General features: G+C 36.6%; 1 protein-coding gene across 2 annotated transcripts; it reads right to left on the bottom strand.

Annotated features, from left to right (window-relative positions):
• Positions 1-443: 443 nt before the first annotated feature.
• On the bottom strand, positions 444-14089 carry LOC149028924 (protein STRUBBELIG-RECEPTOR FAMILY 3-like). 2 transcript variants are annotated; one of them, XM_089139419.1, is made up of 17 exons: positions 13882-14089; positions 13372-13529; positions 13043-13172; positions 12858-12929; positions 12197-12262; positions 11945-12016; positions 11748-11819; positions 11583-11654; positions 11437-11502; positions 11211-11276; positions 9134-9501; positions 8654-9042; positions 6748-7019; positions 6330-6468; positions 1962-2098; positions 1720-1876; positions 446-975 (listed from the first exon to the last, which is right to left on the bottom strand). In XM_089139419.1, the coding sequence occupies exons 2-17, from the start codon at positions 13469-13471 to the stop codon at positions 889-891; spliced, it is 2265 nt and encodes a 754-aa protein (XP_088995545.1). In that variant the 5' UTR covers positions 13472-13529; positions 13882-14089; the 3' UTR covers positions 446-888. The 2 variants fall into 2 exon arrangements, with proteins under 2 accessions (XP_088995552.1, XP_088995545.1); XM_089139426.1 differs by lacking the exon at positions 12197-12262 and having other exon boundaries at positions 444-975.
• Positions 14090-14705: the final 616 nt, after the last annotated feature.

Here is a 14705-nt window from a genome sequence, read left to right as displayed (position 1 = left end):
GGCCCCAATACTTGTGATTGGTCTGAAATGATCAAATAAATAAATAATCTCTAGTATTTTAAGGAAAAACGATCTACTATTGATGTAGGCTTCAGAGCTACAGCATTGTAAGATACTGGCCAAGGGGTTCTTCAACATTGTCTGGTCCTCTGGATTCCAATCATCTTGGCACCAGGACTTCATTTACATCACAGAAACAGATTGCACACTTTTGCCTCTGCATTGCTTTTCATTTCGCCGGATTAAGACCTCTTCGTTCAAATTTTTTGTAATGCACTCAGATGATGTTTGGTATGCTGATAGCTCTGAGGGGTAGCAGATGAATCGTTCTTCACTGGCAACCTGGTACATTTGTGGCTACAATTTCTGAAGATGCTGGCAACTTTTAAGACTAGGCTACTGGGGCCATTGCTGTTACTTCTCCAGGTTTCTGTGTTATTCCATTGGATCCACAGCAGTAGGAAGTACAAAATCAGAACTAGAGAGGTGTATCTAATGTGGATCTTGTTTCATTACATCATTTCATTGGTCCTTTGATATAGAGTAATAGAGCTCATCATGCCTTAGATGCCCAAGTTTAAGATAATGTGATTTTCAAAATACCCATTAAGCTTAAGTTGTTTTATATGCTATGTTATGGTACCATTGCTTTCCCAAGATATTTAGCAAAAAGCATTGACACCTCGGTACTATGTCAACTTACACAATTATGTTAATCATTACCTTGAATGCTATACAATTGTCAACAGAGGAAACATGTCTGCAGTAGCAGTCAACTCTGGAAAGTTTGATGGTTGAGTTTTCTCCCACATTTATTGTCTCTACAAGCTCACCATTCAATTGATGACCACATATGCAGTTGAATTCACAACCTAAATCAATCCTTGTTCAACCTCCTACGGGAGACTCCCTTTGTATCATGTGTAGAAGCTTCTGCACAATTTCAGACATTGGTGGCCGAAATTCTGGCGCCGACTGCAAAATGAATTTAAAAGGTTTAGCTGACAAAATTTAACCAGCCAGCAAATTGATGCTGTATTATAGCCAATTTCTTATGTCATTAATGAAACTGAAAGTAATCGCTCTGGAAAAAGTGCAAGAATAGCCACATTAAATGGTGATATTGATCACACTTGGTATCAAGGAGATCAGTTAAGAAAGAAAGAAAAAAAAAAAAAAAGGAGTATACAGTGCACAAGAGTTCTGCCACTGCAGGGTCTGGAGATGGTCATGACATCCAGAAGATTCGTATGATGTCATATAGCTACAGAATTCATGAAACTGTCAGATGCCCTTGAGTATTTCTTGTGACACAGGCCATAGAGAACAGCATACAGTTTTACATATCTAATTAGACGGAATACGGACAAGGCATCAATTCCTCCAGCTCTCCAAGTATTGTAAACCTTTTCTTCTTTTTTCTAGCTGAAGATGAAATAGATAACCCTGAGGTACAAAGAATCCTAGGACTTGAAATACCCAGAGCATGTGTTAGGTGTAAGCACCTTTTAGAAAACATACTCCAAAACAAGTGAGGATCCCAAAAATCTCACAGATGCAGTGTCGCTAAAGGAAAACAAACAGCTCAAAACAAGGTTGGTTTTCTCAATATTTATAATTGAGTAATGATTAATACAATGATTGTGTGTGCCTCCCACATCCATCTAGAACATTGTGACAAGAATAAGGCAATAAACAAAGACACGAAAAGAAACTAACCTGGACGCAAAGAGAGATAATATCAGCAAAACGTGATAAAGATTTGGCCGGGTAAGCTCCGTTAAGAGATGGATCAACCATCCTTGACAATGCATCTATATCATGAAGCTGAGGGATTGCCCATCTCACCAAGAATTGCTCCCCTCGAGGCCGTGACCTACATATATTTTCGGAAAACACAAAGTCAAAGAAGAAAAAAGGGTGAATCATCAGACACTGAAATTGGTTTAGGCGCACCAAACCTGTCATAGGACTTCCGGCCTGTAAGCAGTTCTAACAATACAACACCAAAGCTATAAACATCACTCTGACAAGTGCAAATTCCTGACTCAAATTCTGGAGCAGCATAACCATAAGCTGATAGGAGCTGTCCCGACAACTGATTATAAATGAAGCAGCTTCAGTTCTGTCATGCTTTAATTTTAAAATATAACTATTCTACAAAAGAAAATATTATACTAGAGATCCCAGGAGCCAATATTTTCCAAATATTTGTTCAATCAGCCACTCGAGGGACAAGATTGGAGAGGAAGATACATATACGAGAACAATATACAGTGCTTGTGATTGACACATCTACCATTAAAAAATGTAACAAATAATGGGTTTAATCACAAGCGATGTGCTAACAGATATTTTATGGACTGCAATGTTTGAAAATCAAGCAGACGCAGATAAAAGATGTAATGTATAAGTAACCTAAATCTGAAGCTTCACTGTTTAGATGATTATAATGTTGAACTGAATTGACAAGCTGGAAGATCTGTCAGGTGGCCCCCAATAAGTAGCACTTAGCAATTCCATGAAAGACTATGCACAGGCACAGCATGAAGCAAGGAGGACAACATCCTGTCCGACTTTCCTGAATTTTTGCCTAGAGTACTAAAAAATATATATCAATTCCTATATCCAAATACTCAAAACAGAAATTCACTCCTCAAGCTGGCTGCAGTTATGCATTAACTGAAATTCTAAATCATCAACAGAATTTTCACCCACCAGTCTTAATTACTAACATTAACCGCTTTTTTTTTTGGTCTTACTGCACCCAAACACCTTGTCATCCATTTAGCTATAGTCAAACTTGGAAATCAATTGAATTCTCATTCAATCAATGAGTACTGTTGAAGTATGCACAAGTTTTTGGTTGTTTTACTGTTCATGTGAACAGTAACATGAACAGTACTATGAGAGTGATGCTACTCTACTTTCTATTTCTAATGTAGGAATCTTGCTACACAAGTTTTGGGAGTTTCTAGAAAGTATAGTTTCTATTTTCTATTAGTTACTAATTTCAAAACTTTCCTTTTTCAATACTTTCTATTTTGGACAGATTTTAGGAGTTAGAAGACTAGAAAATTTTGTCCATAAGTTGTACTCTTTATTTCATTTTTCAGAGGGCAAGATGGCTTGCTTCTCAAGTCGTAATCTAGACTATTGATATCTATAAATAAGAGTCTGCAATTCTAGAAGTGCTAAGCTAGAATCGCAGCCCATTGTTGCTTCTTCTTCATCTTCTCCATTATCTTTAAAGTCAGCTATTGTTTTGATTGATTAAAGCTTATTTTCTAACAAGGTATTAAAGAATTAATCTGATTCCTGGGTTGCTTTTTTTCACCTGCTGGTTTGAGAGTCGTTTCAAATATTTTCCTGTTTGTGGTTAAAGTCTTATCTTCTGTTGGAACTAAAGTTTAAGTTTTGAGAATCTTTGAGTATCTTCTCTTGTCTACTACAATCTTTGCTGCACTATTTTTTTAACTCTAAATCAGCCACATGATGATGTAAAGAAGTGTTTCTTTAAGGCCGGATTCCCTACTATATTAATGGTTTCAAGGTCTGGATATGTACTATGCTGTGACACTGGAATCCAAAATTCACCGCTGCTTCAATACTTATGCCTGCACTGAGATCTACTACTTGATGAAAGACCTTAAAGCCCACTCTATTTTCTGTCAACAAGCATGCTTTTCTATGGATCACAACTCCACTGTTGAGGTTTCTGTTTCACTCTGAATTCTACTGCTCAGGTGCTATTATTCTGACTCAATCTACTTTAGTTATTTGCAGCTTATTCCTCTATCGTTGCTGCTTCTGTTCCCCTGGCTACTTGGCTGTTCAAGAGTCCTTGTTTGGTTTACTCATCTACCTGCACATCTGTTTATTGCTGTTGTCATGGCTGACCCTAAAGCATCCTAGCCATGATATTCTCCTCCATAAGTTATCGCCTGTCATGGCTAACCTAAAGTATCCTAGCTACTTCAAACAATTTTTGGTTCCTATTCTAGTTTAGTTTTTTTTTTTTGGTTCAATGCTGGTTTATTCCAGTTTTGTTTTCTAATTCTATTCCTGATATTGTTTCCTTGTTCTATTCCTAATCCTAATTTTTGGTTTAAGCTGCTTCAATATCGATTTCTCTGAATCTTTCCTGTTATTGGTCTAGTTTGAATCCTTTACACCGTATGGCATGGCTTCCACTGCATCTTTGCATAACTTTTTCTTTTTCTTTAAAGTCGGATCATTAGAACAAGTTACCAAGTTTATTTTTAATTCTCTTCAATTTTTCTTCATCCCTTAATTTATTTGTTTCCAACACTAGACTTTTCCCTCATATAGTACCTTTTTGTTCCAATGTCCATGCTTCTAAAAATTACAGATTTTCCATCTCTACTTTAACTTCAGTTTATCTACAGATTTGCCATCCTTGTCCTATATTTACAAATAACTCCTTGAAAAATGCCGGTTTATTACAATGTTGCCATTATCTTAATCTACCATAAGGAGAGTTTGGAAGTTATTTCTTGGATTTAGACTTGCCAGACGAATGAAGATTATATCTACCATAAAGGTTTCATTGGAAATTGTTGCTTGGGATCTTTTTAAACTAGATATTGCCATATTGGTTGTCATTAATTGTCCATGTGTAATGCTACACGTGAGGGGGAGAATGGTATCTTATTCTACATCTACTCAAGGTGTGTTGAAGGATATTATTGTGAAGATCTTTGCCCTCCTAAGATGGTATTTTACAACAATACATTTACCTACCTACCATTACTTACCTACTTGTGGTCTGTAGTAACCTATACTACATTTTACCTATTTGGTCCGCAGTAACCCATATTACGTTACCTACCTGGTCCACAGTAACTTATATCGTCTTTTACCTATTTACTTGGTCTGCAATGACCAATACTGCCTTTACCTACCTACTTGGTCCACAGTAACAAATACTATCTTTACCTACATACTTGGTCCACAGTAACCAATATTGCCTTTACCTACCTACTTGGTCCACAGTAACCGATACTACCTTTTACCTACCCATACTTTACCTACTACTTGCCTTCTTGCGAAGTGCTCATATGGACATTGAAGCTGCAATTTTGAAGAATCAATGTGGAGATTCTTCCTTACTATTGGCATTATTGGGTAGTGCCTTTGATGCTGTTATACTTACGAATTTTATTCGTCTTCATGCTGTCAATTGTTCTCATTATTGGTGGTATGTTCAACATGAAGAGTTAAAAGTTCTTTTCGTTGGTGTTAATTATCTCCTGAGTGAAGTTCTCTCAGTGTTTATCGACGTCTGCTATTGCTACATAATTCAAGATTGGTGCTACCTTCCAAGTTTATTCTTATTGTGCAAGCTGGAGCTATCTTTGTGTACACTCCAGCTTAAGGGGAAGTGTTGAAGTATGCACAAGTTTTGGGTTATTTTATTGTTTACGTAACAGTAACGTGAACAATACTATGCCAGTGATGCTACTCTACTTTCTATTTCTAATGTAGGAATCTTGCTACACAAGTTTTGGGAGTTTCTAGAAAGCATAGTTTATATTTTCTGTTAGTTACTAATTTCAAAACTTTCTTTTTTCAATACTTTCAATTTTGGACAAATTTTAGGAGTTAGAAGACTAGAAAATTCTGTCCATAAGTTGTACTCTATATTTCATTTTTTAGAGGGCAAGATGGCTTGCTTCTCAAGTTATAATCTAGACTATTGATATGTATAAATAAGAGGTTGCGATTCTAGGAGTGCTAAGCTAGAATTGCAGCCCATCGTTGCTTCTTCTTCTCCATTATCTTTCAAGTTCAGCTACTATTTTGATTGATTAAAGCTTATTTTCTAACAAGTACTGTGCCAATTAGATAGAGATTTAAGTGATTGATGGACGCTCTTTTAGCAACCTAGCTTGTTAGGAAAGAGTGCATAACGGCTGTTGTGGTTTAATATTTATGTTTTGGTCCTACCTGGCAAGGTTGAATCCTTCACAACATGGGTTAGACCTTGAGATTTTGGAGTAGGATGGTGATTCACATTTTTCAACATTGGGTGGTCTGGGAGCTCTATCACTGGAAAATGTCCCACTCTTTTGAAAGGGAAGAGCTTTGGCATCCAAACTGACTTTCTCTTTCGATTGGAAACGGAGAATGAAGAAATGAGTTCTAATGGTTTGGTATAAGGGCAGTGATTTGCTCCCCCTGTGCTTCATATGTAGCAGCTATTTTTTTTCTACTGGTTCATATCTTACCAAAGGACATAAGCCTTCTAGTTATAGTGCTTCCTATTATCAAATTACTTTCTAGTGAAAAAAGGAAAGAAAGATTACCTGACTTACGGATCTAGAAGATATCAAGGGAGCTAGACCACAATCCGAAACACGTGCTGCAAGTTTGTCATCAAGTAAAATATTGGTTGACTTGAAATTGTGATGTACAACAGGTGGTTGACAAACCTCATGCAGATATCTTGACCAGGACAATGAGAAAATAGTCAGATTTCTAATATATAATGTGGCACATGGTGGAACTCATAACTTTAGGAAGTCAACAAAGCCCTCAACCCGCTCAAATATATGTACTACACAAGTAATCCCCAGCATCATCATTCGTTAGAAACTTTAAACATAGTGTATCCTAATTTGAAAAATAACTACAAATACATTTTTTTTTCAAAGGATTTGTTGTTTATTGAGGAACGAAAAGGGAGGAATTAAGAAAAGTTGCAGTACAGGTTCCTGTACTTACTCTAAGGCTCTTGCAGCTCCAAGAGCCACCTGTATTCGGGCATTCCATGAAAGTTTTCTAGCAAGTTTGTCATCAGAATGCAGTGCGTCATACAGTGTCCCATTACTGGAATATTCATATATGAGTAGCCGATGTCCATGTTCAGCACAGTAACCCACAGGCTCAACAACATTAGCATGCTGAAGTTTAGAGATACTGGACACCAAGTCCAGAAACCATTCATCCGTTTCACTAATGGAAGCAGCATCGTTCAGTTTCTTCACTGCCAGTAACTAATGAACATCCAGGAGGAAAAGCATAAATACCACAAATAAAAAACCATTCTATAAACAAAACATTTCATGAATAAAAACATAAGCACAATGAAAGAGAACATATGAAATTGAAACCATAGAGATAATACATGCAAGTAAAACATAGTTTGATAACCACATTATAAGCCAGTCAAATGTTTTTCAGACAAGTTCTAAGAAATTTTGATCACTGATAGATTGAGGTTTCTGTATTTATCAAAAAGATTGAAAACCAACATTTATTACAAACCAATAGAAAATAAGAGACAAATTGAGTTTGCCCAGTTGACAGAGCAACTCCTAACTGAAACAAATCACAACAACTATAGTTAGGACACCCCTACTCCCACAATTTTTGTGGATGTATCACCAGATTGCACTGCCTACAGCATCCTATCAGGGAAGTGACTTATAGGAGGTAAACATAAGGTGGCAATATTTCATGAACAAAATTAAGCATCACAAATTCACAATGACAACAAAAGACTAAGTTCTATCACAAATTAATGGGGTATTACTCCCATGCAACACCAAGCAGGGAAAACTGCATGCTAACCACAAAAGGGCATTCATCCGAGAGTACAAAATATGGGTAAGGGGGGATGGAGAGAGAGGACAGAAATCACAAATAAAAGATGAAAGAAAGTAAGAGGGAAAGAGGCACAATCCACGCATCCATCTTAACATCCTCATCATTGCTAACTTAGCTTAGTAGCACTTCATTAGTATACAATATTCTGCCCCAGCCGTACGACAGTCTTATAGAGCTTCCTTTTAAGCTTTAAATGTATATGTCAATCACATAGGACTGCAGACGCACCTCTGCAGTTCATCTGTCCTACTTTAATATCTGTGACTGCTTCTTTAATAATGACAAGAACAGTTGACAGGCTCCTTGAATCTAGACATTGTAGGTTTACAGGTAGTTCTGTTTATAAATAATTATTCACAACATAAAGGAATGTTTTTGAAAATTCGGAGCAACATAATATAGTAAGAACTTCCATACTAGTTAAGCTGTAAATCACATGAAACTTGATATTCCTAGGATAAATATTAAGTATGTCAAGGCATATAGGTTCCATGCACCATCAATGTCCATGGAGCAGTATGTCACAGCAACTTAACCTTCAGTTATAAAACTTCTTCCATTTTACATTCTAGTAGTACTTGACAAGAAAGAAAGTTAAAAATGGAAGACAGAAGCAAACAAATTGTATTGCGAGTGTTCCTATCAAATATCTTCTTATGAATTCAAGGAAAAAAAAGTTATGTTCCCTTTTATTGCTACACAACACTTCTATAAAATTCCTGCAGAATAATTTTGCTACAACAACTGGAGTCTTGGATATTTTATTGACAGAAAACAAGAAATACACCCAGAACTATGAAAACCTAAATCCTATAAACAATAAGCATGACATGAAGAAGGATACCACCACCATGTCAGATATTTTAGAAGATCAGAAAAGGAAGCTCAAAAAGAGAATCAGTCAACTTAGCAACGAAAGATCACAAAACTTCAAGATGGGCATCAAGAAATGTTATACTCAACAAACTAAAGGATGGTAGTCCCGCTTAATCAGTTGCTTCCAAAACCATAAGGACCTCACCTTCCCATCAGGGAGTTCTGCCCGATAGACACTTCCTAGCATGCCATCTCCAATATGATTTTCTTGAGAAAAGCTGTCTGTGTATTGCTGAAGTGAGGCAATGGTGAAGGATCTCACAGAAGTGGGGAGATTCAGATTTTTTGTGGAAGTGCTCCCTTTGGTAGTGTTACGGGGAGAAAATGGCTTCATAATGACCTTCTCAACTGGGGATGTTGGAGGCATTAAAATCATATCTATCCCTCTCAAGCTTTTATCATTATCCTCATTCTGCTCACTACCAATTATTTTAGTATCTATCTCTTCAGAATTATTTTTTTTCGGAACAGCAGTTACTCTTCCAATATCCATTTCACGTTTATCCTTTGGCTTCTCAATTGCTTCTTTTGAAACTGGTAGCAAAACTAAATCATTAGGAGAGGAAAAGAGAACCAATTGAAAGGGAAACATAGAATTAAAAAAACTGAACAAGACAACATTTACCTTTTCTTATTTGATTATTTGGTCGACCAATAGATTCAATGTCTTCAGGACCACCCTTTGGACCTTTGTAAGCACCACTTATTTGCCTCTTTTCAAATATGCCAGCCTCTTCCCTTCGTTTGACAATGAAAAACAGGATTCCTAATATAAGGACAAGAAACACTAAAACCCCTCCAATTGATATCCACACAATTCTTGTAGTTGTCCAAAATTTATTCGCTTCTGATTCTCCTTGTGAAGATGGTCCATTTGCCTGCTTCCCAGATGGGATTTGAGAAGTTGGTGGCCTGGAAGGAAGAGGTATGTTGGATGCAGGTGAGGGTGGGGCCGATGGAGCAGTGGTAGTGTTGAATGGATTGCCATCCTTCCTGCAAGTTAGGCTTAATTGTTATCAGAAAGTGACGAAAAAAAAATAGTAACCCACGAACTGAAACCACCAAAAATCCCTTCTGATATTATATTAGTTTTTGCCAAGTATTTAAAAGTAAAAAGTTTCTTCCCTGTCATTACTCTTAGTGAGTTATAACGCTCCACTATTTTCCACCTGCCACCACATTGGTACCCCGTACTATTCGAAAACAAAGCAATTTTGTATTTAGATTCATCTACACAAACTGAACAGACCAAAAATTCCCATGGTCAAGAAATGATTTGGTGCAATTCCAGCTTAAAATGAGTAAGGGAAACAGCGAAGATTACTCTGATGCCATTATATTCATCTTCATTTGATGGCATTTTGGTAATTTTAATAAAATTAGAATCAGAACTAGAGCAACTTTCCCTGCTTACTTTGGACAAACATTTGGGCACTAAAATGTATGTGGGATTCTCTTTCAGACAGACTAACCCAGTACAACCAAGGTCAAATAATGAAGCATTATATTTCACCGGGCATAATGATGCCTACAGAAGGAAATTGCAGGTATGATAACCAAAGATGATTAATAATAGACCTGTAAATACTCCAACTGAAAAATAATTAATATAAAACAATCAGATTCAGCATAACTGCTATTCCAGAAATCTATACCAATATGTGCTTGGTGCTACTGCTAGGAAGTAAGAAATCATTGGATTTTCTATGCCTCTATTACTGACATTTTTTCTGCACCTACAGCATCTATAACCAGAACTAAAGAATTAGAGGTACATTTGCTTTGCAATTTTTAATCCATTTGTAAGGGATAAGTTTTTCTAGTCCAGCAGAACCAGAAAGAAGAAATCAGAATCACAAAGGAGTGATTCTGTGGTATGTGACTGACTTCGTTAGGTGATTAGGTGTTCCTCTCTCTTTTGACCAAAGTACCCTGGAAAGATCATATGCTACTGCAAAGTATGAAACTCAAACACCTCTATTCCTTCCTCCAAACCCATAGCATCCATGGACTGCCTGATATCCTCTATTATCCTTCCCAACATGACTCTCAAGATTGCTCCCTATAAAAATCTTGTCTCCCTGACCACAGCCTTACACTAATCCATCCAAGAGTTCCCACATGAATATTATAGATGGGAATTCTCAGTTTGGCTTGTGAACAGATAATTCTGTATGGTTCAGTTCATATCACAATCTGCCCTAGATATCATAATTGTACCATACCAAAGAAGATTCCTCTTCTATATCGACCTTTCCATTTTTGTTCATCACTGGGACTAGAGAGTGAGACATAGACACCAGCCCCTTCTTTTCATCTTTGACAGTGAGACACATGCTGGTGTGTACAGTTGGGGACCATTCTTTAATAAGGTTCAATCGACATTGGAAAATACATGCACATAGGAAGGTGTTTCTTATTGTTTGATCATGGATGCTAAGCTTTTTTAGGGCTTCCAGAAGATGCTGATCTAAAAAGAAACCCAAAGTCTTACCAGCCAATTAACATAGTGTTATAGTAACAAAGTCTCAAACATGCCCATATCATGTGAAAATCAATTACATGTGAAATTATGAATCTTACTGTTCCCCAGGTTTAGCACATCTGAAACAAAAACTTACAACAATACGAACAACAAAAGCATCCAGGAATTTTTACACAGACTAGACGCATTCACTGAATAAATATGCCAAATGACTCACTTGAAATTTGGAATACTCAGCAGCTTCTCAGGTATGGGTCCAGAGAAGAGATTATTCTCTATATTCCTGTTAAGCAAACAACGACATTTCAATACACAAACAACTGAAAAAACATACATTAAATACCATGTCTTGAACTCTGAACTGAAGCATAAAATAATAAAGCTAGCATATGAATATAAGAAGTCTAATCCATGGTTAAAATCATGAAGTTTTCAGACTTTACAAATATTGGAGAGGAATATCTTGAAGAACATCGAGGGTCCCAGAAAGTTGATTGTTCCGCAAGTTCCTGGCAACAAAAAATTCTAGAGTCAAGGAAATGGATGACATATTGAGTAATAAATCAGATTAATAAAACAAAATGCTCACAAGGTGGCCAGAGAAGATAAGCTTCCCATGGAAGGGGGAAGTTGCTCACTTAAATTGTTACCAGAGAGATCCCTGTAAAGAGGTAAACAATCACTAGGCAAAAGTTGAGGGCAGAAAGAAACCACATATGCAGAGGAAGACACACCAAAATTGAGTAAGCCTTACAGATTTATCAGTCCTGTAAGACCTTGAAATGCATCTGGTATTGCTCCAGACAAAAAATTATTGTTGAGCGATCTATGGGAGATAAAGCAGGAAAAATATTTAATAGTTGGAAAGAAAGAAATTTAAAATAAAATAGAAGCCTGGACAGAATGCCTCCACTCCCATTGAAGCAGAGAAAAGAAGCATCTTGAACTTACATGTCTGACAGCTGCGTAAGTGAGGCTAAAGAATTTGGGATGCCTCCTATGAACTGGTTAGATGAAAGAGAACTGCCACGGGTGAAGAAAAATTTATATATAAGGCACCAATGGTAAAACTTCTATATTTCTAATAAGGCACCAACGATAAAAATGGTATGTTTCATGCTTAAACTAGTTGAAAGCATCAAATAATCATTCGATTAAATAAGCTATATAAAGAGATTATAATGGTCAAGATTCTAAACATACAAGTTTTGCATGGTGATGGGTAAATTAGATGGAATACTTCCTCCAATATGGTTGTTGCTCAAATCTCTGCCTCATATCACAAAAATAAAACAGTGTATCAATGAACACATCCAAAATGTAATATCTTAAACTAGAATTATTTTTAGACAGATATGGCATGATAGATTGAGGCAGCGCTTGATAATTTTTCAGAGAAGATGATACGTGTTTGTATCATGATGTCTTCCACATAAGGATCTTGAAGAGGAGAACCATTCAATAACTTGGACAGTTCATGAGTGGCCAGCAGCACTCATCCCAAGTCTGTAAAGATTGAGCTAACCATCCAATGGAGCCAGTCTCCTGATGACAAGATCTCCTAAGAAATCCTGCCAACAAAATGCTGCACCATGTGGAAATTGAACTTGGGAAAAACAAATGGATAATGTAGATTCGTGAAAGAGATTAAGAGTTTTGGATGGTAGAAAGACTGCTCAACCAAATTCAGAGCAGTATTGTTATTTAAACCAATGGATCTATGCATTTAGTTTAACATTTAAATTCTGTTAGTTTGACTCATTCTATCAATTTGACACATTATTATCAGATGCTGCCTCAAGTTGAAGCATGGAGAGGATTCCAATGAGGCCAAAAATCCCATTTTAGCCATGGCAACACTTACATTTTTATAATAGAAGCAAAAGAATCTAAGTTATCACCCAATACCCCTAACAAATTTGCACCATTCAGGGATCTGCAAAAGAAATTCTATCATCAGTACCAAGTTTAAAAGACGAAGAGGGGAAAAAACATTAAAAAAATGAATTACTAAAAGTGAGCTTGAGTAGGATCTCCATGGCACCATACATTGAGGTTATGTTAGAATTCACGCATTGGACACCTTGCCATGTTTCCAAACATGGGTCTCCTCCATTTGGAACCCATCCAGGAAGTGGAGGATAGCCTAGCGCAGAATATAAACTATTGACTGCAAAAACTACCAAATTAAAGAAAAAAGAAGTACATTTCAGTCATAATTTGGATTAGAAAGAAAACGAATTGCAATAATTTGGTAACTACAAACAATTCATAAATGCCATAAGGATCAACCAGGAAACAAGCAACCCGCCAATGATTTTGTGGAAGCTGCAGATAACTAGACCAAAACAGGCAGTAATGTCCAAATTCATCCTTACCATCTCGCGGGTCAGTGTATCCGCCCGTAAATGGAGTAATAAAAGTTAGCATCAAACCAAATAAAAACCGAGGGTAGATCTCCCAATTCAAGTAAGTCATTGTCAATCTCTACTTCGAGAACTCGATTTTTCTATCAAATCTTCAGCACCAAACGTTCCTGATCAGAACAACAAAGAAACATAAAAAGAAGAAGACATACCAATCCATTCAAGTGATGCCAATTATGCAACAAACTAACGAAATCTAACTCAGTAGCAGAAACTTAACAATGAAACACAAAACCAGGAAAAACAGAAAACCAGAGTTTTAGTTTTTGAAGTCCAAATCGAAACGAGCACACTAGACGAATCACATTCACAGCAGCTTAATAAAACAAAACATCATAAACCCCTGCTCACTACTCGTCAGTGAAATTCTTGTACAACTGACTTTAAAAAAAGTAACAAATTTATTACTAAATTTAGCAAAGGTTAAGTTACTTAGCGATTAAGAATCACGATTATACTAACCAAAGAGCATGAACTTGTAAATGCCGAGATCAAACCAGAATTTCCTGAAAACCAAAAACAATCAAGAAGCAGAAACCCAAGACTAGAAAGCGAATGGCAGGTGCCTTAGAGTCGAGATTCAAAGAAAAAGAATGTCGGTTTCAGCTTTTTCCTGGCCAACCCAACACCCAACAGCAGAGTACAAGAAATGGTTTTCTTGAGTGGGATAGAGCTGTTTCAAAAGCTTTTAACTTCTACGATTTAACGTCTCTTTGTTTATCTCAAAAGTTAACACAAAGGGTTCTGCATGTTAGCTTGTAGGATGCACGGGCTTTTCTTTACCGTTGGATGAGAACTTCGAACTCATTTTTGTCTCATTTTAATTGAAATAAATGGTAATTGATACCATCACTAGTTTCAAATTTTGACAGCATGATTTTGCTCTCCCAGACAAATCTTAACGTTATTAGATCAATTTTGATCCAATCTTAATTGAAATAAATGGCAGATGATTTCATAGTTAATTATGGATCTTGAATACCTGATTTTGCCCTTCCAAACTGATCCTAGGGTTCTTACCCATACCCATACACTCCCCCAGCCCCCACCAAATAAAAAATTACTCTTAGAGTTAATTGGATTAATTTCAAATCCAATCTTTTTAATCTCCAGTTCCATCATCAATTTTGGATTTTGACACCCAGATTTTGTGCTTAAACCGATCCTTGGGGTAATTGAACCCATTTTGATCCGAGCTTAGCTTTCAGTGAATTTTGAATACATGATTTTGCTCTCTCAGACTAATCCCGGGCTGTTTTGGACCGGTTTGGATCAATTTTGGTTCA

The sequence above is a fragment of the Hakea prostrata genome, chromosome 1 (assembly GCF_041222555.1).
Source record: "Hakea prostrata isolate BN-2017 chromosome 1, UWA_Hpros_2, whole genome shotgun sequence".
NCBI lineage: Eukaryota > Viridiplantae > Streptophyta > Magnoliopsida > Proteales > Proteaceae > Hakea > Hakea prostrata.
Note: the sequence above shows the minus strand (reverse complement) of the source record. Positions and strands in the feature narration are given on the sequence as shown.

Coding starts and splice junctions, on each gene's coding strand:
- LOC149028924 (XM_089139419.1), bottom strand. CDS start 13,471: ATGACTTACTTGAATTGGGAGATCTACCCTCGGTTTTTATTTGGTTTG. Junction 9,043..9,133: donor AAATAATCAAATAAGAAAAG/GTAAATGTTGTC, acceptor TTTTGCTACCAG/TTTCAAAAGAAGCAATTGAG. Junction 976..1,719: donor TTATCTCTCTTTGCGTCCAG/GTTAGTTTCTTT, acceptor TTCATTTTGCAG/TCGGCGCCAGAATTTCGGCC.